Here is a 25561-nt window from a genome sequence, read left to right as displayed (position 1 = left end):
CGTAGTCTAGCTTTTTTATGGCGGTTTTGGAGCAGTGGCTTCTTACTTGTTGAGCGGCCTTTCAGGTTATGTTGATATAGGACTCGTTTTACTGTGGATATAGATACTTTTGTACTCCAGCATCTTCACAAGGTAATTTGCTGTTGTTCTGGGATTGATTTGCACTTTTCGCACCAAAGTACGTTCATCTCTAGGAGACAGAACACGTCTCCTTCCTGAGTGGTATCACGGCTGCGTGGTCCCATGGTGTTTATACTTGCGTACTATTGTTTGTACAGATGAACTTGGTGCATTCAGGCTTTGAGAAATTTCTCCCAAGGATGAACCAGACTTGTGGAGGAGGTCTCCACTTTTTCTTCTGAGGTCTTAGCTGATTTCTTTTGATTTTCCCATGATGTCAAGCAAAGAGACACTGAGTTTGAAGCTAGGCCTTGAAATACATGCACAGGTACACCTCCAATTGACTCAAATTATGTCAATTAGTCCCTCAGAAGCTTCGAAGCCATGACATCATCTGGAATTTTCCAAGTTGTTTAAAGGCCCAGTCAACTTAGTGTAGGTAAACCTCTGACTCACTGGAATTGTGATACAGTGAATTGTAAGTTAAATAATCTGTCGGTAAACAATTGTTGGAAAATGACTTGTGTCATGCACAAAGTAGATGTCCTAACCGACTTGCCAAAACTATAGTTCATGAACAAGAAATGTGTGGAGTGGTTGAAAACTAGTTTTAATGACTCCAAACTATGTGTATGTAAACTTCCGACTCCAACGGTAATTATGAGATGTTTAATTTTTTAAAATTTTATTTAAATTTTACCTTTATTTTACTAGGCAAGTCAGTTAAGAACAAATTCTTATTTTCAATGACGGCCTAGGAACAGTGGGTTAACTGCCTGTTCAGGGGCAGAACGACAGATTTGTACCTTGTCAGCTCGGGGATTCGAACTTGCAACCTTTTGGTTACTCATCCAACGCTCTAACCACGAGGCTACCCTGCCGCCCCAAGACAGAGTTGATGATGAGTATTGTTTTTATATATATATATATTTATATATACACATACACACAGTATATACCAAAAAATTCCTCAACATAAAACCCTGTGTTACAATTTCATCATACTCAGTCTCCGCATTTCTCTCATCTCTGACTCAATTCACAGTCACTCAACTCTGTCTTGGTTTCTCTTTTCTGCTACATCTCAAACATTTTGGACATACAAGCTACTCCCTGTCAAGATCATGTTATTTTATCATATGTAAGACAAATTGTGCAGAGTCTGAGTCTGCTCTGAACTGAATAGACTCTCTGCCTCAGGACACAGAGGACTGTAAACTCTGCCTTCGATAGGGGAATGACGGGGAGGGGGGGGTCCCTTGTCTCAAGTCACCAACTTTCTCTTCTAGCCTACATCAGGACCTCCCCATACATCCAACTCCATCAGACATGTTCCATTTCAACACTGCTAGTGTATAATGATGATTCAGAGAACACAGATGAGGTATGACCTCAGTGGACCAGTTTGGTATTTGAGGGTCGTTTGGGAAGTGCTACTCCTTCCACATTATGGATGCACACCTGGGCACACAGAAGCCCCTAGAACCCCTCGCCAGCTAGTTCAATCTCCTATCGAACCATCTAAACATCAGCCCTGTTACTTCTTAGTATTTTCCCACAGAGCTACTGTACTCTTAGCTTTGAGAGTCAGTTTAGAGCTTCAACATGTAACCAAGATGTTCTCTTTTCTGGCATAGCCACATTCATCCCTGGCCAGCCCATGAATGAAATGGAAGAACTCAAAACGCTGTTGGTAATGTGGCGGGAGGGACTCTAGCTCGAAGGTGCCGCAAGCGGCGAATCAGTTAAATCAGGACAAAAGGCAAAGAAACAAACAAGAAAAGTGGAAGGAAATAGCTGTACAGTATTGACCATTTTTATAAAAACGAATGAAAAATTCAAATAACTCAAGAGCCCCCCCCCCACATGATGGCGGGCAGACAGGTCCTGAAGGCAGTCTTCTTAAAAGTCTGACAGTTTTTCCCTTCTCTCCATCTTCCTTTCTCACTCTCTCTCCCTTTATCGCCAATGGGGGGCGAGCAGGGCCAGGGTGAGCCCACAGAGTGCCAGTGCCATGCTCCCGTGTGCCATACGGTCTCCACCGGTCGTTTTCTGGTGCACCACCTTGACCACGCGGGGGTTGATGGGGGTGGGTGGGACGGAGAAGTAGATGTCCCGGTCTGCCTCACAGGATGGAGAGTCACAGCCGCTACCACTCTCCTGTCCTCCGCTACCATCCTCATCTGAAAGAAAGAAAGAAAGAAAAAGAGAGAGAGAGCGAGAGACAGAAGTGAGAAGATTTCAGGAGGCAAGAAATGAGAGTAGGTTGATGAGGCCAACACAGGAAAAGACAGCATTCAGGGGATGAAAATAGAACTCATCAAGTATTTTGTGACATTTTTATGGCAACACCAAAGGTTGTAGTCCTCTCTAGCTCAATTGATAGAGCATGGCGCTTGCATTGGTAGGATAATGGGTTAGATTCCCGGGACCACCCATATGTAAAAAATGTATGCACGCACGACTAAGTCGCTTTGGATAAAAGTGTCTGCTAAATGGTATATAAGGTAATTGTCAATAGTCTTCAAACAGACAACATAAGCAGAATATCTAGGCCAACTAATCTTTAAAGACAGGTGGGGTGTTGACCAACAATTAAAGGATTATTGACAATTCTGACTGTTCAGAAAACAACTACACACGCACAGCCTTTTACCTCAGTTACTCCACATTATTGTAATGATGTCAACACACCTGGCTATTGAAATGGAGAAGATATCCTAAAGTTTAGTTCCCTGTAGAGGGTGCCAATCAGGTGTCCAACCCGGATGCTATGCATGGGGCAATGGGCCTCAGTAAGTAAGATAATCTGTTAGTTCTTACCATCCTCACCTTGGTCAATGGAGATATCATTGCCGCTGTGGGCGGCCTTCAGCCAGCTGGTCATTTCCTTCAACACTGCGATCTGACTGCGAATCACCACATCTGGCTTTGTAATGTCCACTTCCACATCCGGGTTGGACACCTGATTGGCCAATCCATTGCCCATGACAACAGACTCGTACCTATGGCAGAAGGTCAAGAATGAATGTGGAGATCCTACCAAGCACACTGTTAGTTCACTATCTGCAGCAACATTACTTTATGCCTTCAGAATGGCGGCTCCATCCCAAATGGCACCCTATTCCCTAAATAGTGTACTATGTTTGAAAAGTAGTGCACAAAACGGGGAATAGGGTCTAATTTGGGACGCAAACACTATTGGTTGGTGACTGTGTCAAGGGAGTGACCTAGGAAAACAACCTGCCAAACTAACCTGCTCTTTGCTGTTCCGTTCCAACAATCATCCCTCGACGTAATCCTCTCCCCAGCACACACAGTTTCTGGCAGCGTGGACCAGAACTTCTTAGCATGCTTCAGCCTTTTCTTCACGTCTGTCGTCTGGGCAGAAGGAGAGAGGCAGGCAAACAGAGATGGATCATTAATTTATATCAAGTCCATTTGAAAGACTTCCGATTCTCACGTGAAAACTCTTACTTATGCTGACGGTTGGGCCAGATAACTGACAATGCCTTACCAGTCTGTCCAGGCTGGTGCCAGCAGCAGTAGTGGGCCGTGCGTCAGGGCTGTAGGGTCGAAAGCGACCGGTGAATCCTGTCTCCTTGACTGAGCGATGCGACCGGAAGCCATTACCTGGTTTAGGCTGACCACACCCCTGGAACACCTGGAGGGGTGGAGAGGCAAGTGAGTGGAATGTACAGACAGACAGATAGATACAGGCTACCAGGCAGGCACACAGCCAGAAAGGTTGGCGAATAAAGAAAACACACAGTCAAAGACAAACTGAGACAGGAAGTGACTGACCTTCTGTGACACCTGCATGCTGTTCTCCTGCATGTTCATGATGGCCTCAGAGATCTTAACGTCAATGGGGTCCATCACAGACTCAAAGTTGAAAGGCCCCTCCAGTCTCTCAGCCAGACTCAACATGGCATCTGATGACACAACTCAGTTAGTCATGGACACAATAACTGCAACCCTGCAATAACTGCAAACAAACACCCCTAAAACCAAAATAATTATGTTAATTCAAGTGTAAAGGCCTAGATTCTACCAGAAGGGGGAAGCACACTGCCGACACCAGAGGTCCCTCCCTCATGTTTAACTGGTCATTGTTGGATATAAAAGCCCTTACCCAGGAAGTTGTTCCACTCTGTGTCGAGGTCAGCCTGGTTGGCCAGACAGCCACGCATCACGTTGAGACAGTAGTTCTGGCAAGGCTTGAGGGCCACCTGGCCTTTGCAGTAGGGACAGTACAACATCTTCATGGCTGCCCGCACACAGCTAGGGGATACACTGACCTGAGGGGGAGGGCAAAGGGAGTTAGTGACCAATGCATTTCAGACAGACACAGACTATATACAGTGCAAGATGTATCAGACAGACACTTAGACTATACACCAAAATTATTGACACCATTGATAAAGATGTAAATAAATACTGGGCTATATTGAACGCTCACATTTTTGGGGAAATTATATGATATCATTTTATACTAATACAATTGCTCATAGAAATAGATTTGGTTTAACAAATAAAATAATTTTTCCTCAAAAGGGTAGGGGACAAATGATTGACACCCCTTTTTGTTCCATAGGGCGGCGCACAATTGGCCCAGCGTCATCCGGATTAGGGGAGGGTTTGGCTGGGGTAAGCCATCATTGTAAATAAGAATTGGTTCTTAACTGACTCGCATAGATCAATACAGGTTAAATAAAATAAATTACAATACCTCACCTTGAGAAGATAACGGCACTGAGCCTTTTTCTAAAATGTTTCATGAGTTGGAATACACATTGGGAGGGATCTTAGACCATTCCTTCATGCATAATCTTTCCAGATCCTTGATATTTTATTTTTATTTAACCATGTAGGCCAGTTGAGAACAAGTTCTCATTTACAACTGTGACGCCTACAACATCACAGAGTTACACATGGGATAAGTTACACACGTACAGTCGTTGCCAAAAGTTTTGAGAATGACACAAATATTAATTTCCAAAGTTTGCTGATTCAGTGTCTTTAGATATTTTGTCATATGTTACTATGGAATACTGAAGTATAATTACAAGCATTTCACAAGTGTCAAAGGCTTTTATTGACAATTATATGAAGTTGATGTAAAGAGTCAATATTTGCAGTGTTGACCCTTCTTGTTCAAGACCTCTGCAATCCGACCTGGCATGCTGTCAATAAACTTCTGGGCCACATCCTGACTGATGGCAGCCCATTCTTGCATAATCAATGCTTGGAGTTTGCCAGAATTTGTGGATTTTTGTTTGTCCACCCGCCTCTTGAGGATTGACCACAAATTCTTAATGGGATTAAGGTCTGGGGAGTTTCCTGGCCATGGACCAAAAATATCAATGTTTTGTTCCCCGAGCCACTTAGTTGCCTTATGGCAAGGTGCTCTATCATGCTGGAAAAGGCATTGTTCGTCACCAAACTGTTCCTGGATGGTTGGGAGAAGTTGCTCTCGGAGGATGTGTTGGCACTATTCTTTATTCATGGCTGTGTTCTTAGGCAGAATTGTGAGTGAGCCCACTCCCTTGGCTGAGAAGCAACCCACACATGAATGGTCCCAGGATGCTTTACTGTTGGCATGACACAGGACTGATGGTAGCACTCACCTTGTCTTCTCCGGACAAGCTTTTTTTCCGAATACCCTTAACATTCGGAAAGGGGATTCAGAGAAAATGTATTTTACCCCAGTCCTCAGCAGTCCAATCGATGTACAGTACCCTTTGCAGAATATCAGTCTGTCCCTGATGTTTTCCCTGGAGAGAAGTGGCTTCTTTGCTGCCCTTCTTGACACCAGGCCACCCTCCAAAGTCTTCGCCTCAATGTGCGTGCAGATGCACTCACACCTGCCTGCTGCCATTCCTGAGCGAGCTCTGAACTGGTGGTGCCCCAATCCCGCAGCTGAATCAACTTTAGGAGACGGTCCTGTCACTTGCTGGATTTTCTCAGGCGCCCTGAAGACTTCATCACAACAATTGAACCGCTCTCCTTGAAGTACTTGATGATCCGATAAATGGTTGATTTAGGTGCAATCTTACTCACAGCAATATCCTTGCCTGTGAAGCCGTTTTTTGCACAAAGCAATGATGACGGCACGTGTTTCCTTGCAGGTAACCATGGTTGACAGAGGAAGAACAATGATTCCAAGCACCACCCTCCTTTTGAAGCTTCCAGTCTGTTATTCAAACTCAATCAGCATGACAGAGTGCTCTACCAGCCTTGTCCTCGTCAACACTCACACCTGTGTAAACTGACATGGTGTCAGCTGGTACTTTTTTGGCAAGGTTGAAATGCAGTGGAAATGTTTTATTTTGGGATTCAGTGCATTTGAATGGCAAAGAGGGACTTTGCAAATAATTGCAATTCATCTGATCACTCTTCATAACATTCTGGAGTATATGCAAATTGCCATCATACAAACTGAGGCAGCAGACTTTGTGAAAATTAATATTTGTGTCATTCTCAAAACTTTTGGCCACGAATGTACAGTCAATAACACAATAGAAAAAATATACTGTGAGGGAAAAAAGCATTTGATCCCCTGCTGATTTTGTACATTTGCCCACTGACAAAGAAATGATCAGTCTATAATTTTAACGTTAGGCTTCTTTGAACAGTGAGAGACAGAATAACAACAACAAAAAATCCAGAAAACGCATGTCAAAAATGTTATAAATTTAATTGCATTTTAATGAGGGAAATATGTATTTGACCCCTCTGCAAAACATGACTTAGCACTTGGTGGCAAAACCCTTGTTGGCAATCAGAGGTCAGACGTTTCTTGTCATTGGCCACCAGGTTTGCACACATCTCAAGAGGGATTTTGTCCCACTCCTCTTTGCAGATCCCCAAGTCATTAAGGTTTCGAGGCTGATGTTTGGCAACTCGAACTTTCAACTCCCTCCAGAGATTATATATGGGGTTAAGGTCTGGAGACTGGCTAGGCCACCCCAGGACCTTAATGTGCTTCTTCTTGAGCCACTCCTTTGTTGCCTTGGCTGTGTGTTTTGGGTCATTGTCATACTGGAATACCCATCCACGACCCATTTTCAATGCCCTGGCTGAGGGAAGGAGGTTCTCACCCAAGATTTAATGGTACATGGCCCCATCCAGCATCCCTTTGATGCGGTGAAGTTGTCCTGTCCCCTTAGCAGAAAAACACCCCCAAAGCATAATGTTTCCACCTCTATGTTTGACGGTGGGGTGTTTTTGGGGTCATAGGCAGCTTACCTCCTCCTCCAAACACGTTGAGTTGATGATGCCAAAGAGCTCCCTTTTGGTCTTATCTAAACACAACATTTTCACCCAGTTGTCCTCTGAATCATTCAGATGTTCATTGGCAAACTTCAGACGGGGATGTATATGTGTTTTCTTGAGCAGGGGGACCTTGCGGGCGCTGCAGGATTTCAGTCCTTCACGGCGTAGTGTTTCACCAATTGTTTTCTTGGTGACTATGGTCCAAGCTGCCTTTAGATCATTGACAAGATCCTCCCGTGTAGTTCTGGGCTGATTCCTCACCATTCTCATGATCATTGCAACTCCACGAGATGAGATCTTGCATGGAGCCCGAGGCCGAGGGAGATTGACAGCTCTTTTTTGTCTCTTCCATTTGCAAATAATTGCACCAACTGTTGTCACCTTCTCACCAAGCTGCTTGGTGATGGTCTTGTAGCCCATTCCAGCCTTGTGTCGGTCTACAATCTTTGTCCCTGACATCCTTGGAGCGCTGTTTGGTCTTGGCCATGGTGGAGAGTTTGGAATCTGATTGATTGCTTCTGTGAACAGGTGTCTTTTATACAGGTAACAAACTGAGATTAGGGCGGCATGGTAGCCTAGTGGTTAGAGCGTTGGACTAGTAACTGAAAGGTTTCAAGTTCAAATCCCCGAGCTAACAAGGCACAAATCTGTTGTTCTGCCCCTGAACAGGCAGTTAACCCACTGTTCCTAGGCCGTCAGTGAAAATAAGAATACTTTTCCCCCCCTCACTGTATATACAGTGTGTGATTAGGGAGGTAAGGTAATAAATAGGGCATAGTGGCGAAGTAATTACAATTTAGCAATTAAATACTGGAGTGATAGATGTGCAGAAGATGAATGTACAAGTAGAGATACTGGGGTGCAAAGGAGCAAAACAATAAATAACAATATGGGGATGAGGTAGATGGATGGGATATTTACAGGTACAATGATCTGTGAGCTGCTCTGACAGCTGATGCTTAAAGTTAGTGAGAGAGATATGAGTCTCCAGCGTCAGTGATGTTTGCAATTCGTTCCAGTCATTGGCAGCAGAGAACTGGAAGGAAAGGCGGCCAAAGGAGGAATTGGCTTTGGGGGTGACCAGTGAAATATATCTGCTGGAGCACGTGCTACAGGTGGGTGCTGCTATGGTGACCAGTGAGCTGAGATAAGGCGGGGCTTTACCTAGCAAAGACTTATAGATGACCTGGAGCCAGACGGTTTGGGGACGAATATGAAGCGAGGGCCAGCCAACGAGAGCATACAGGTCGCAGTGGTGGGTGGTATATGGGGCGTTGGTGGCCAAAACGGTGACAAAACAAACAAAATATCCTTTGTCTGCACATATGGACTGCCCTCTTCAATTCAAACCACAGGTTTTCAACAGGTTTAAAGTGCGGAGACTGAGATGGCCATTGCAAAATGTTGATTTTGTGGGCAATTCATTTTTCTTTGTGGATTTTGATGTATGCTTGGGGATATTGTCTTGCTGGAATATCTATTTGTGGACAAGTTTCAGTTTCTTGACAGAGGGCAACCAGATTTTTGGCTAAAATGTCCTGGTACTGAGTGAAGTTAATGATGACGTTGACCTTACAAATGCCCCAGGATTAGTGGAAGCAAAAATAGTCCCACAACATCAAAGTTCACCAACCATATTTTATTGTAGGTAGGGGGTTATTTTCTGCTCATGCATTCTCCTCTCGAAGCAAAACCCACCACTGGTGTGCGTGGCCAAAGAACTATTTTCTTGTGATCCACCTGGAGTTTGCTAAACGGCATTGGAACTTGGATTTGAATCGTTGCTTTGGTCAGATGACATGAAAATATAGCTCTTTGGCCACACACACCAGTGGTGGGTTTGGTGTTGAAAAGAGAATACATAAGCAGAAAATAATTGCATACCTACTGTAAAATATGGTGGTGGATCATTGATGCTATGGGGCTATTTTGCTTCCACTGGTCCTTTGCTTCCACTGCTCTTGTTTAGGTCAACTTGGTTGCCTCTGCCTGCCAGGAGGCTGAAACTTGGCAGCAAAGTGGATCTTCCAGCAAGACGGTAACCTAACCCCAAGAACATAAGAAAATCCACAAACAATTGGCCACCAAATCTACAATTCAACTAATATAATGTTCTTTATGTCATTCTATGCATCAACATCTCTATATTTCTTATGGTTGCAAAGGGAGGGTAAATAATTGGTAACTTTCAAAGTTGACCAGTAAACTACCAGAATTTTTGTAACTGTCAAGAATGTTAGGGAATTGTATCACTTGACATCTAGTAGCTGTTTTGGGTACTTCAGATTACCACAGGAGTCTAATTATCTCTGGCCCTCCGTGTGGCCTTAACACATGTAAAATATATAAAATAAGATCATTTTAAAATACAAAATAAGAATGACAAAACTGTAGAACATTATCCTAAATATAACCCATAAACTTGGCTAACTTCCATTTCATCCCAATATCATGGTTTCAGCATGAAATATAATTTCTATGAAATAAAAATGGATAACATGTCAATACAGTTAATTCAGAAAGTATTCAGACCCCTCGTCTTTTTCCACGTTTTTACGTTATAACCTTATTCTAAAATGGATTAGATAAAAAATGTGTTATACTCAATCTACACACAATACCGCAATAATGACAAAGTTAAAACAGGTTTTCAGAATTATTATATTTCATATTAAATATCATATTTACATAAGTATTCAGAGCATTTGCTATGAGACTTGAAATTAAGCTCAGGTGCATCCTGTTTACACTGATCACCCTTGAGATATTTCTACAACTTGATTGCAGTCCACCTGTAGTAAATTCAATAGTTTGGAAAACATTTGGAAAGGCACACACCTGTCTATAAAAGGTCCCACAGTTGACAGTGCACATCAGAGCAAAAGTTGAAGAAATTGTCCATAGATCTCAGAGACACGATTGTGCCGAGGCACAGATTTGGGGAAGGGTACCAAAACATGTCTGCAACATTTAAGGTCCCCAAGAACACAGTGGCCTCCATTATTCTTAAATGGAAGAAGTTTGGAACCAACAAGTGTCTACCTAGAGCTGGCCCCTGGCCAAACTGAACATTTTGGGGAAAAGGGCCTTGGTCAGGAAGGTGATCAAGAACCCGACGGTCACTCTGACAGAGCTCCAGAGTTCTTCTGTGAAGGACAGAAGGACAACCATCTCTGCAGCACTCCACCAATCAGGCCTTTATTGAAGAATGGCTCGACGGAAGCCACTCCTCAGTAAAAGGCACATGATAGCCAACTTGGAGTTTGCCAAAAGGCCACTAAAGGATTTTGACCATGAGAAACAAGATTCTCTGGTCTGATGAAACCAAGTTTGAACTCTTTGGCCTGAATGCCATGCATCTCGTCTGAAGGAAACCTTGCACCATCCCTACGATGAAGCATGGTGGTGGCAGCATCATGCTGTGTGGATGTTTTTCAGTGGCAGGGACTAGGAGATTTATCAGGATTGAGGGAATGATGAACAGAGTAAAGTACAGATAGATCCTTGATTAAAAAAAAACTGCTCCACAGTGCTCAGGACCTCAAACTGGGGCTAAGGTTCACCTTCCAATGGGACAATGACCCTAAGCACACAGCCAAGACAAAGCAGGAGTGGCTTCGGAACAGGTTTCTGAATGTCCTTGAGTGGCCCAACCAGAGACCGGACTTGAACACGATCAAACATCTCTGGAGAGACCTGAAAATAGCTGTGCAGCGACGCTCCCCATCCAACATGACAGATCTTGAGAGGATCTGCAGAAGATTGGGAAATACTCGCCAAATACAGTTGTGCCAAGCTTGTAGTGTCATACCCAAGAAGACTCGCGGCTGTAATCGCTGCCGAAGGTGCTTCAACAAATTACTAAGTAAAGGGTCTGAATACTTATGTAAATGTGATATATATATATATATATATATAGATATATATATTTGCAAACATTTCTAAAAACCTGTTTTTGATTTGTCATTATGGGGTAGTGTGTAGATTGATGAGGGGAAAAACAATTGAGTCAATTTTAGAATAAGGCTGTAATGTAACAAAATGTGGAAAAAGTCAAGGGGTCTGAATACTTTCCGAATTAACTGTATGTCTTTGTAGTCTATGTTTTGCCGCCAAACTGGGGGAAGTTGTGAAAAGAGTAAATAGTTGGAAGAGTGAAAATAATGTCATTGTTGACTAAATGCTTTATTCTTCAATTCAACTTTTTCTTGAACCATATGGTCTATCCACTAGAAACTCATGGATGAATAAAAATGTAATACTATATATGAATACTTTTTTAAAACATTTGCAAAGTTCACATTGATTGCCATAGATTACATGTTAATTAGGATACATTTCCGTAACTTTGGTATATTACCATTCGTTTTGCAACTCTACTCTTCCACTTACCGTGGAGACTTTGTTTACCACCTCGGGCATGAGTGCCAGGCCACGTGTGAAGGTGCGCGCCGCGACAAAGGCCCGTGTCAGCTGGAGGCGGAGCTTGCGCGGCACGTCACCAAACGGTTTCAGTTGCTCGGTGTGGCGGCTGACACACTCCATGTAGGCGTCACTGAACTCGTACTGGACGTTGACCAATCGGAACATCCTCTCCAGGAGGTCTTCCCAGAAGTTGGACAGCATGGAGTCCAGGTTGACTGCCTTGCTGCCCGACACATAGTAGCGCTTCAGCTCCTGGAAAAAGTGCTTGAATAGCTCCGCATTATGCACATACATCAGGCCGTACGTGCGCACGAACATGTCGTTGAGCGAGTGCTCCGCATTGTCCAACAACTCGCGGAAGAATTCTGCAGACGGGAAAGAGAAGAAGAGAGTGTAAGTACAACGATAGCACCCAGCTAAAACTTAATGTCAACATCTGTGAACATTTGTGATCTAATAGAATATTAATATAAAGGATTTATTATTATTAAATATTATTATTGAAGTGACTTGTTATTCAGGAAATTGTATTTGCGGCATAATGGAGCGCTTTGTACATCTTCCAAAACGTGGACGGGGGCAGATTTTATAAAGGCTAATGTCAATACCATATTTATTCTGTCTGGGCCAACGATGTTCAAACTACGTACGTATTCTAATAACATTTGTTCCTCTTAAAAAACATACAGCGCCTTCAGAAAGTACTCATACCCCTTGACCTATCCACATTTAGTTGTATTAAAGCCTGAATTAAAAATGAATTCAATAAATACAAAATCTCATCAATGTACACACAATACCCCATAACGAAGACTAAGTGAAAACATGTTAATATACACTACCGTTCAAAAGTTTGGGGCCACTTTAGAAATGTCCTTGTTTTTGAAAGAAAAGACAATTTTTTGTCTATTTAAGAAGACCTTTCTTCTGAAATTCATCAGTCTACTCGTTCTGAGAAATTTTATTTTAAAATGGACAAAAAATTTGATTTTCTTTCAAAAACAAGGACATTTCTAAGTGACCCCAAACTTTTGAACAGTAGTGTACATTTTAGCAATTGTATGTCAATAAAACTTGGGAATCCACCTGTTGCCAATTCAATTGTTTGGACATGATTTAGGGCTCACAGTTGACAGTGCATGTCAGAGCCGACGCTACACCATGAAGTCCAAGGAACTGTCAATAGATCTCACAGATAGAATTGTGATGAGGCATATATCTGGAACGGCATAAAACATTTTCTATTGTGTTGAAAGTTTCCAAGAGCACAGTGGTTTCCATCATTGGGAAATTGAAAAAAATATTGAACTATCCAGACTCTGAGCAACCTGGCAAGAAGGACATGGGAGGTGACCGAAAACCCAATGACAGAGTTCCTTGGCTGAGATGGAAGAATGGCTGCCAGCTGGACAGGGCTTTATGGGAGAGTGGCCAGATGCAAACCACTTCTGAGAAAAAGCCACATAACAGCATGCCTGGAGTTTACAAAAAGGCACGTGAAAGACTCAGAACTTAATGCAAACGTTTCTGTGGTCTGATGAGATTTTTTTACTATTTGACCTGAATTGTCTGGAGAAAACAAGGCACAGCTCATTTCTCATCTAACACCATCTATCGCGTGTAGCATGGTGGTGGCAGTATCATGCTATGGGGGATGCTTTTCAATGCCAGAGACTGGGGTCAATGGCTCCAAGCATACAGCCAAAGCAACGCTGGAATGGCAAACATTTCTAAAAACACTGTCATTATGGGGTATTGTGTGTAGATGGGTGAGAAGAAAAATATCTAAGCTATTTTGAATTCAAGCTGTAACAAAAACATGTGGAGTAAGTCAAGGTGTATGAACACTATCTGAGGGCCTGTGAAGCATACATAAATCCCAGCTCCTTACACTGCATAAATGTTAGAAATCAAAATAAAGAATATTCTGTATGTTATCCAGAGGTTCTTTGAATGTTTCCCTCTCATCTGATTCTCACACATTGCCTTAATTTTGCTGAAGCCCAGGAAGAGTAGCCCCTACTTTGGAGGGAGCTAAATGGGGATGCATAATAAATACAAATACACAAACTAACATTGTAGTGTACATTTCCACAACCAGATTGAATGTCTCCTCAATATTGTTTTTGGCAGCGTGTCTGTGATCAGACAAAGCCATCACCTACAGAGATTTGAACCTGGAGAAAAGTCCCCTAAGCAAGCTGGTCCTGGGGCTCTGTTCACAAACCTTACATAACAAAGCCATCACCTACAGAGAGATGAATCTGGAAAAAAAACTCCCCTGAGCAAGCTGGTCCTGGGGCTCTGTTCACAAACACAAACAGACCCCACAGAGTCCCAGGACAACAACACAATTAGACCCAATCAAATCATGAGAAAACAAAAAGATAACTATTTCCAATGTGTCAAGTAATTAACAAAACAAACTGAGCAAACTAGAATGCTATTTGGCCTTAAACAGGGAGTATACATACAGTGGCAGAATACCTGACCCAAACTTAAGGAAAGCTTTGACTGTACAGACTCAGTAAGCATAGCCTTACTATTGAGAAAGGCCGCTGTAGGTAGACCTGGCTCTCAAGAGAAGACTGGCTATGTGCACACTGCCCACAAAATGAGGTGGAAACTGACCTGTACTTCCTAACCTCCTGCCAAATGTATGACCATATTAGAGACACGTATTTCCTTCAGATTACACAGATCCAAAGAATTTGAAAACAAACCCAATTTTGATAAACTCCCATATCTATTGGTTGAAAAACCACAGTGTGCCATCACAGCAGCAAGATTTGTGACCTGTTGCCAAAAGTAAAGGGAAATCAGTGAAAAACACCATTGCAAATACAACCCATATTTCTGTTTGTTTATTATCCCTTTTGTACTTTAACTATTGGCACTTAATATGACATTTGAAAAGTCTTAATTCTTTAGGAACTTTTGTGAGTGTAATGTTAACTGTTAATTTTATTGTTTATTTCACTTTTGTTTATTATCTACTTCATTTGTTTTGGCAATGTTAACATACATTTCCCATGCCAATAAAGCATTTAAATTGAAATTGAATTGAGTTAGACAGAGTGGCAGAAAGAGATGCAGAGCGAGAGTGACAGAGGAAGATGCAGAGCGAGAGAATGTCAGAGCGAGAGTGCAGGGAGACCGAGAGAGACAGAAGCGAGACAGACACTGAGCGAGACAGAGACGGAGTGTAAGAGAGATCCCGAGAGAGAGTAAGAGGGCGAGAGAGGGAGCGAGAGAACACTGCTATTCAATGTCTCTCCACATCAAGCCGCTGAAGCACCATCAAGCCGCTTACCACCAATGGAATTTTCTGTTGTCACATTCCATTCGTTTTCCTTTCTCCCTGCTCCTCTTTCAATATGATTACTGCCCACCCCTCCTTTCCCTCCCCTTCCATATAGGAACCTGTACCCCCCTCCACACCCACATCTCTCTCTCACGCCATGCTTTCAGTTCCTTCAGAATGCTATCTTCAGTAGACAGGGAACAATAACCTACTTCATCCTGAGGAATGTCCATCACCCCCCCCCAAATAACACAGCACCCATCTCCCACGAACCCCCTCACTTGCCTCACCACTTTCTTAATCTGAACAAAATGAGCATTCCAGACTCTATGCAAAATACTTAACCTCTCTCCCTGTTACATGCATACACATTCCTTTCACTCTTTTCATTTTGTATCAACTCCTCTCTCTCCCCCTTCCTTGTCCATGCACACACAAAAAGTCCTTTCCGCTGCAGTTTCTCGGTGTGCCTTCTGCTATCTCTTAGGGAGTCACCAAACACTCCTGAACTCAGGCACCTGGACACATACACGCACACACACACTTAACAATGGCGCCAGAGGAGATGGCTGCCGTTTTACGGTCTCCTAACCAGTTGTGCTGTTGGCTGTTTTTTCAAGTTATTTGAAACTTATTTGGTACATAATGTTTCTGCCACACTCTCTTATGACCGAAAAGAGCTTCTAGATATCAAGATCGTACTGGAAGAAGATTTTATCTTTAACGAGTCAGATGCGAAGAATTTCAGACACCCGACAAGGCCCTCATCTCCGTCATTCTCAGGAGAAAGAGACAGATATCTGGGAAGTAGGTTGGGGTACCTTGTAAGGATCCGACGGCGAGTGGGTAATCTTCCCTTACCATCAGTCCTATTAGCCAACGTACAATCATTGGATAACAAAACAGACAAACTATGATCACATATATCCGACCAATGGGCCATTAAAAACTAATATCTTATGTTTCACCGAGTCATGGCTGAACAACGACCTGAATAACACACAGCTGGCAGGTTTTACGTTGCATCGGCAAGATAAAACAGCCGCCTCCGTTAAGACAAGGGGTGGCTGTCGGTGTATATTTGTAAACAGCAGCTGGTGCACAAAATCTAATAGTAAGGAAGTCTCGAGGTTTTGCTCGCCTGAGGTAAAGTATCTCATGATAAGCTGTAGACCACAATATTTACCAAGAGAGTTTTCATCTATATTTTTCATAGCTGTCTATTTACCACCACAAACTGATGCTGACACTAAGTCCGCACTCAATGAGCTGTATATGGTCAAAAGCAAACCGGAAAACGCTCATTCAGAGGCGGGCTCCTAGTGGCAGGGGACTTTAATTCAGGGAAACAAATTGGTTTTACCTAATTTCTACCAGCATGTTAAATGTGCGACCAGAGAGAGAGAGAGAAAAAAAACTCTAGACCACCTTTACTCCATACACAGAGACGTGTACAAAGCTCTCCCACCGTTTGGCAAATCTGACCACAATTCTATCATTCTGATTCCTGATTACAAGCAAAAACTAAAGCAGGAATCACCCGTGACTCCCGTGTCAATAAAGAAGTGGTGAGATGAGGCAGATGCTAAGCTACAGGACTGTTTTGCTAGCACAGACTGGAATATGTTCTGGGATTCTTCCAATGACATGGAGTAGTACACCACATCAGTCACTGGCTTCATCAATAGTAACCCTGGGCATACCTGATTACCTCATTTATCAAATATTACACGTTATAATTTGAGCTTCACCAAGCCGAGTTCTCTCGCAAGATGACCCACGCTCTAGTCCTTCACTCCACAATAACCTCACCAGTCCTACTGTGATCAACTCAGTACCACGGATCTGGACTTTTGGTTGCCCGCAACTGGCTAATTAACAATTATACCCAAGGATACCTCACTTAATAACGCGTATCAACTCAACTCAGTCCTGTTCGTTACCTAAGCTGTGGCCCTCATCACCTATTGATAGATTGTCCAAGACGACCTCTCTCAGTACTCTGTCCGAGATCTGGTATCCACCTGTGCCCGCTACCTCTCAGATCATAGGCGGGTTCAGCTGCCCAATAATAAGCATGGTTTACCCTGAGATCCCAATTTCTGACCCCTGTGCACAGTTTACCCAGATCTTCAGGAGAGGTCAACAGGTGAAGTTGCAGATTACCTCCATGGTCACCAAAAAATGTCAGTATTCAGTACTGAAAGAAATGTTGTCATTTCTTCAAACAGTCATTGCAATAATGAATTATTGCAATAACGAAACCTTCGACCCCACACTCGGAAGTGTTTTGCCGAGTGCTTAATTAAAAAAACAGATGTTATATATGACCTAAAAACGCTTAGCCTGCCTGGTTCCAACCTTCCCATAAGCCACCTTGGTCTATCTCCTGCTTATTTGCACAGGATATTGTTTTACTTCCAACCCAGCTTAGTTTCCCAGATGCTAGGAAGATGAGACAAATGAGGCATTGTTCTAAACTCTTCCAGGCTCTCTCTACCTCAGTCACACACACCAAATCTGGTCTATGGAATGCCAGCATTTAGGTTATCATCATCAAGTCATAGCAGACTAACTGCATGCACAAAGCTAGAGTGGAAACCATCCCTTTACAGAAACACAGAATTAAACATGACAGAAATGTCCTACTATTTGTTAAGTATTAATTGCGAACTATTAATATCAAACAAATCAGGTAAATATGTAATTTTTCTAATCACAGCGAATCGATGACTCTGTCCCCACACTGACTGTACGTACATATCCCAACAAGAACCATCAAACAGGCAAAGCATCAATACAGGACTAAGATTGAATCGTACTACACTGGATCCGACGCTTGTCGGATGTGGCAGGGATTGCAAACTATTACAGACTACAAAGAGAAGCACAGCCGCAAGCTGCCCCGTGACAAGAGCCTACCAGACGAGCTAAAATATTTATATGCTTGCTTTGAGGTAAGCAACACTGAAGCATGAATGAGAGCATCAGCTGTTCTGGACGACTGTGTGATCACGCTCTCTGTAGCCGATTTGAGTAAGGACTTTAAACAGGTCAACATTCACAAGGCCGCAGGGCCAGACAGATTACCAGGACGTGTACGCAGAGCATGCGCTAACCAACTGGCAAGTGTATTCACTGACATGATCAACCTTCTGAGTCTGTAATATCTACATGATTCAAGCAGACTACCATACTCCCTGTGCCCAAGAACACTAAGGTAACCTGCCTTAATGACTACCGACCTGGAACACTCACGTCTGTAGCCATTTAGTGCTTTGAAAGGCTGGTCATGGCTCACAACATGGCTTCCCAGAAACCCTAAACCCGCTCCAATTTGCATACCGCCCCAACAGATCCACAGATGATGCAATCTCTATTGCACTCCACACTGCCCTTCCCAGCTGGACAAAAGGAACACCTATGTGAGAATGCTATTCATTGACTACAGCACAGCGTTCAACACCATAGTGCCGTCAAAGCTCATCATGAAGCTAATGACCCTGGGACTAAACACTTCCCTCTGCCACTGGATCCTGGACTTCCTGACGGGCCGCCCCCATGTGGTAAGGGTACGTAACAACACATCCGCCACGCTGATCTTCAACACGGGGGTCACTCAAGGGTGCGTGCTCAGTTCCCTCCTGTAATCCCCTGTTCACTCATGACTGCACGGCCAGGCACGACTACAACACCATCAATAAGTTTTCCGATGACACAACAGTGGTAGGCCTGATCACCATCAACGATGAGACAGCCCATAGGGAGGAGACCTGGCAGTGTGGTGCCAGGATAAGAACCTCTCCCTCAACATGATCAAGATGATTGTGGACAACAGGAAAAGGAGGGCCGAGCATGTCCCATTCTCATCGACAGGGCTGTAGCGAAGCAGGTTGAGAGCTTCAGGTTCCTTAGTGTCCACATCATCAATGAACTATCATGGTCCAAGAAGGGTGCACAACAAAGCCTATTTCCCCTCAGAAGATTTGGCATAGGTCCTCGGATCCTCAAAAAGTTCTACAGCTGCACCATCAAGACCATGCTGACTGGTTGCATCACTGCCTGGTAGTATGGCAACACCTCGGCCTCCGACTGCAAGCAACTACAGAGGGTAGTGTGTACGGCCCAGTATATCACTGGGGTGAAGCTTCCAGCCATCCAGGACCTCTATGTCAGGGTGGTGTCAGAGGAAGGCCTTAAAAATTGTCAAAGACTCCAGCCACCCAAGTCATAGACTGTTCTCTCTGCTACCGTACGACAAGCGGTATCGGCACGCCAAGTCTAGGTCCAAAAGGCTTCTTAACTTCTACAGCTTCCCAAACCATAAGGCTCCTGAAAAGCTAATCAAATGGCTACCCAGACGGTTTGCATTGTCCTTCCCCCTCTTTTATGCTGATGCTACTCTCTGGTTATTATCTATACATAGTCACTAACTTTACCTACATGTACATATTACCTAAATTACCTCGACTAACCTGTGACCCAAAACAGCACACCGACTCTGTACAGTTACCCCCTGTATATAACCTCCCGACTGTTACTTTACTGCTGGTCTTTAATTATTTGTTCTTTTTTACATTTTCTTGAAATATCCATAAATATACATACACGGACTATCAGCTCCCTCCAAATATTTTCTATTGGGTTCAGGTCTGGAGACTGGCTAGGCCACTCCAGGACCTTGAAATGCTTCTTACGAAGCCACTCCTTCGTTGCCCAGGCGGTGTGTTTGGGATCATTGTCATGCTGAAAGACCCAGCCACGTTTCATCTTCAATGCCCTTGCTGATGGAAGGAGGTTTTCACTCAAAATCTCACGATACATGAGCCCATTCATTCTTTCCTTTACATGGATCAGTCGTCCTGGTACCTTTGCAGAAACACTGCCCCAAAGCATGATGTTTCCACTCCCATGCTTCACAGTAGGTCTGGTGTTCTTTGGATGCAACTCAGCATTCTTTGTCCTCCAAACACGACAAGTTGAGTTTTTACCAAAAAGTTCTATTTTGGTTTCATCTGACCATATGACATTCTCCCAATCTTCTTCTGGATCATCCAAATGCTCTCTAGCAAACTTCAGACGGGCCTTGACATGTACTGGCTTAAGTAGGGGGACACGTCTGGCACTGCAGGATTTGAGTCCCTGGCGGCGTAGTGTGTTACTGATGGTAGGCTTTGTTACTTTGGTCCCAGCTCTCTGCAGGTCATTCACTAGGTCCCCCCTTGTGGTTCTGGGATTTTTGCTCACCGTTCTTGTGATCATTTTGACCCCACAGGGTGAGATCTTGCGTGGAACCCCAGATCGAGGGAGATTATCAGTGGTCTTGTATGTCTTCCATTTCCTAATAATTGCTCCCACACAGTTGATTTCTTCAAACCAAGCTGCTTACCTATTGCAGATTCAGTCTTCCCAGCCTGGTGCAGGTCTACAATTTTGTTTCTGGTGTCCTTTGACAGCTCTTTGGTCTTGGCCATAGTGGAGTTTGGAGTGTGACTGTTTGAGGTTGTGGACAGGTGTCTTTTATACTGATAACAAGTTCAAACAGGTGCCATTAATACAGGTAACGGGTGGAGGACAGAGGAGCCTCTTAAAAGAAGAAGTTACAGGTCTGTGAGAGCCAGAAGTCCTGCTTGTTTGTAGGTGACCAAATACTTATTTTCCACCATAATTTGCAAATAAATTCATAAAAAAATCCTACAATGTGATTTTCTGGATTTTTTAAAAATCATTTTGTCTGTCATAGTTGAAGTGTACCTATGATGAAAATTACAGGCTTCTCATCTTTTTAAGTGGGAGAACTTGCACAATTGGTGGCTGACTAAATACTTTTTTGCCCCACTGTGTGTGTGTACACACACACACACACACACACACACACACACACACACACACACACACACACACACGTGTATGTGTATATGTCACTGAGTAGACTGATCCACAATCCAGGTAAGGCTGTACAGTGAAATAAGTATGCCCCCAATGCAATGCTAAAGTATAATACATCTAGTGTGATTTCAACATCTTGTGAAATTAACAAATTATAGTCTTTTGTTGATTTTAAATAACAACAATCCAACCCCGTTTAGCATGATTACTCAAATACGGCATAATTATACTATTTGTATTCATTTGCGTTGCTGTCAATGACATACTTTTAATTTGAAGGCTAACTGCAAAGTCCACTATCGTGGCTTATCCTTATTGTGGCTAGCTTCACATAGATGGGTCCGACCACCAAATAAGAACTGTCTTATAATGTAGGGTTATTTTAGATGATGACACCTAGCTATACAGTTAGCTAACGAACTATAGCTACTGAAATAGGTTGTCGTTTTGCTATGTTTTTAGGGAAGAACATTGTTTGCCTCCATGAGTTAGCAACTTTACCAGCATCATAGCATACGTATCGATGAATCGTTGTGACATATGAAATACGAGTGAGTTATTACACATTGATTACACTATGTAAAAAATGTATGAACTCATTCAATTATTATGTGACGAGCAGTCATATTCAGGTCCTGATTGGTCAACAAACTTATTTGACACATCAAAGTGTTATTTGACATGTATCTTTCTTGACACGCAAAGACCCAAACGGCGTTCCATGGCAATCCTGGTTGAGAATGAAACGAAACAGCACAGCAAGTAGGTGAAATAAATAGATTTTGATGATGTTTTACCGGTAATGGGGACATGTAAATGCCAACAAAATAACTTTTTGGTCATTGTGTGTGTGTGTGTGTGTGTGTGTGTGTGTGTGTGTGTGTGTGTATAACCTTTATTTAACTAGGCAAGTTAGTTAAGAACAAATCTTATTTACAATGACAGCCTACACCAGTCAAACCCGGACGACGCTGGGCCAATTGTGCGCCGCCCTATGGGACTCCAAATCACGGCCGGATGTGATACAGCCTGGATTCAAACCAGGGACTGCAGTGACGTCTCTTGCACTGAGATGCAATGCCTTAACACACACACATGGACGCAGTGGATCACTAAACTGCATTGTTGGTTAAAGGCTTGTAAGTAAGCATTTCACTGTAAGGTCTACACCTATTGTATCCGGTGCACGTGACAAATAAAATGTGATTTGATTCGGCGCTGTCAATTCCACCAAAATTCTGGCACACTAAAAAGATAAACAGGGTGGAGGTGGCTTGGTGCCGTTTAAATTGAGAGCTTGTTTTGTTTTACTCCAAATCCCTGCTGTGTCGCCAAGGATACCAGAAACACTGGTATCCTTACCTCCCAGCATGGCCACACACCCCCACACAAAGACAGGAGAGAGGGCACCAAGCTCAATTGACAGAGATTAAAACAAAAGAAGGTTATTCTGCCACAAGTTTAAAGTCTGTGAAAGAAGACATGATGGGAGGTGGAGGAGTTGGTAGAGGGTAGGACAGGCCCTATCAGTTGTCTTCTTACACCTCCTCCATTCTATGCAGCCGTACTATGCAGCCAAGTCAAATCTACATTTTATTAGTCACATGCTTCATAAACAGCAGGTGTGGACTAACATGCTGACCACACCACCAGCGTTGCAAAATAAATGTACACATACATTTTATTCAATAATTTCATCCAAACTGCTCCCGCGTGTCAACGAGCACCTGCGTAGCCAGGCATTAAAATTGAACGTAGTTCTATTTTTGATGTGCTGCAAGTTCCGCCTCTCCCATCTCCTCATTGGTTTTTAGGAGCATATACCCACATGGGTGATTGAAAGATAAACTGAGGTCCACACTCCAGTCAAAGTTGGTTGCCAACTGCCATATAAAGTCCACAGAAGAATTAGACTGGAGGAGAGATTACTAGAAACTAACTAACCCTTTTATCTGTGGATTAATTTTTGGAGTAGAGAACACACCATTTTGTGTGACTCAAAATAGGTCCAAATTCTACAAAGACACACAAAAAAAGTAACTTGTGCATTTCAGGTAAAATAACAACCCAACGTTTATATCCCAGGAAAAAGTAGCAAGCTAGCTAGTAAGCAACAGCAAGCAAGCTAGCTAAATGTCCATGAATGTTTCATGTGTTTGGACCTGTCCCCAAATGAATATAGTTTAGAATGTATTAAAAGACACAATGAGTAACAATAACTTGGCAATATACAAGGGGTACCAGTACCACCACTTCACAGCCAATAGATTACCCCTGGCAAAGATGTATATGCTACTGAGGAATAGAGTACCACAAGGTAGCACAAAACTCCCTTCTAGTTGTAACTTCTGGTACTTTTTAAAGATCGATTAGAGTAGAGTGGTTCTCAGGCTGAAGTCAAGGCCTCTAGTATGAAAGCAGCATTACACAGGCGTCTTGCTTCGTCATTGAAAACGGTTTATGACAACAGCCAGCAGTCAGCCATCAGCTAGGCCATGGAGCAGCTTACACACACTCCCTTACAGTTTTCCATCAAAAAACATCCCTGCTGCTCAGCCACTGGTTAAGGAAAATGTAGGTGAAAGGTTACAGGAGAGAGAGCATAGTGTGTAGGGAAACACTAAGGACGTATGAGGCAGTATAGACACTTAGCCTATATGTGTGTATGTTTGTTTGAGAATCTGACTGTAGATCCTGACAGCAAGAATCTTGTTAGACAAAGAGAGCTTGGAAGAATGTTGTCCTTCCTCTGTGAAGTAAGGCTTTCTTATTCCTCAGTGACTTGCTTCGTTGCTATTTCCATATGTTCCTCCTGCTGTCCCTGAAGTATGAAACACTGATGTTGGGCCCAATTCATCACCTCAACAGAGGAGCTGACCAATCCCCTTTGCAAGCCTCTCTCCCCTTCATCCTATAAAGACAACTGGACATCACACCTTCCCTTCCACCCCACTAATCCATGTCCCAGCCCAGGCAGTAATTGCACCCTATTTGTGCCAATTAGTCTTTGCATGGGGAGAGAAAAGAGAGGGGGAGAGGAAGTGTGGGATAAAGAGTGAGCGTGGGAGAGAGGGAGGGGAAGAGATATCAAGCGAAGGAGTGGGGAGGGAGGGGGAAGAGCGAGAGAGCGAGTTAGGGAGAGGGTGAGGGAGCGAGAAAGAGAAAGGGAGGAGAATGAGAGAGGGAGCGTGAGAGTGGGAGGGGTGAGAGAGCGAGCAAGGAGGGAGGGAGAGAGCGAGAGGGAGAGAGCGAGAGGGAGGGAAAGAGCTCCGGTTACAGCATTGTTGCGTCAGCTATTTGTTTAAATGTTATTTTTCCCTTTATGATGTTTTTATTAACGATCCCAATTTCGTTAGTATGTGTATGTGTGTCTATGCATACACATAAGGCTGTGTGTGTATTTAACGTGCCCAGCAACAGATGAGCCATTAGCCACTGTCACATAATCATTACCTTCAGCCACTGTAAATACAATGAGCCTTAGACCTTTCCTTTGGCAGATCTGTTCATAGGAAATAGCTGCTTCTGGTTGTCTCAATGTGAGAATTGGGGAAATAATGGGAGAGAGAGCAACCGGAGCTGGTCACTCTCCAGTGAGAGAGTGGTCTAATGGCTCAGGTGGAGGATAGCACAGCATGGCTTTTGTAAAGGTATCCCACATCTAACCGTTCTGAGAGATAAGCCAACCTGCACACCCAGATGAAGAACATACGAGAGCGATAGGGCAGCAGTACAACAAATGAAAGGAGGAGAAAGAGTGCTAACAGTGAGTCACAAAGGACAAAAGTCACAAAGTTGACAAACCTTTTCAGGATGGCAGTTCATGGCACCAACCTTTTCAGTTCATGGCACCAACCTTTTTCAGTTGATGGCACCAACCTTTTCAGTTCATGGCACCAACCTTTTCAGTTCATGGCACCAACCTTTTCAGTTCATGGCACCAACCTTTTCAGTTCATGGCACCAACCTTTTCAGTTCATGGCACCGGCACATTTTGTGATCGCACCATTTTTTATATTTTTATATACAAACAAATATAATGGATCATGACCTGGCCTGTGTCCCATAACATGCCTGCATTCCATAAAGAACCAGGCTAATAATGACATGCCATCTTTTAAATTAGCATGCCCTTTCATTGATTTGGATATATTTACCCTAACAGCATAGGAAAAACGTGTTAAAATAAAGTACAAAATTAATTTATTGCAGATTTCAAAGTGCCATATGTGACTCCCCACCTGGATTTGGTCTTCTAAAGCAATAATATTTTACATTGGATAAAAGTAGAGGCTACAAAATTGTATATCATACACTGCATTTGAGGAACAATGGGGAAAGTAATTCTGCTTTGAATGTTGATAAACTTGTAAACTCACTTGTGAGAAAAACGCATTTGAATGTTTTGGTATCTAGTGAAGAGCTCTTTTGTTTACACACATTCAGCATTGTTCACACCATCCTAAGCTTTAGCCCCACCCATCTCGTTTCGCTTTTGGAGCGTTCAGAGAGCACACTTGAGGCTCCGGCCAATGATTTGTTTAC

The 25561-nt window shown here is 43.2% G+C and overlaps 1 protein-coding gene across 3 annotated transcripts in view; it reads right to left on the bottom strand.

Moving 5' to 3' along the window:
• The window catches only part of LOC135519927 (glypican-4-like), an 89485-nt gene that overhangs the window by 647 nt on the left and 63277 nt on the right, over positions 1–25561 (bottom strand). For 2 of the 3 annotated variants that reach the window (XM_064945148.1, XM_064945146.1), the window contains 7 exons: positions 11791–12188; positions 4256–4421; positions 3925–4055; positions 3638–3784; positions 3377–3501; positions 2944–3125; positions 1–2303 (listed from right to left, as the gene is read on the bottom strand). The exon at positions 1–2303 is cut by the window's left edge and continues 647 nt beyond it. In XM_064945148.1, coding sequence (XP_064801220.1) covers positions 2080–2303; positions 2944–3125; positions 3377–3501; positions 3638–3784; positions 3925–4055; positions 4256–4421; positions 11791–12188 — 1373 coding nt within the window. In that variant the 3' untranslated portion in view covers positions 1–2079. The remainder of the gene's footprint in view (positions 2304–2943; positions 3126–3376; positions 3502–3637; positions 3785–3924; positions 4056–4255; positions 4422–11790; positions 12189–25561) is intronic. The other variant, XM_064945147.1, reaches the window with a different exon arrangement.

This window comes from Oncorhynchus masou, chromosome 29 (assembly GCF_036934945.1).
Source record: "Oncorhynchus masou masou isolate Uvic2021 chromosome 29, UVic_Omas_1.1, whole genome shotgun sequence".
In the NCBI taxonomy this organism is placed as follows: domain Eukaryota; kingdom Metazoa; phylum Chordata; class Actinopteri; order Salmoniformes; family Salmonidae; genus Oncorhynchus; species Oncorhynchus masou.
Note: the sequence above shows the minus strand (reverse complement) of the source record. Positions and strands in the feature narration are given on the sequence as shown.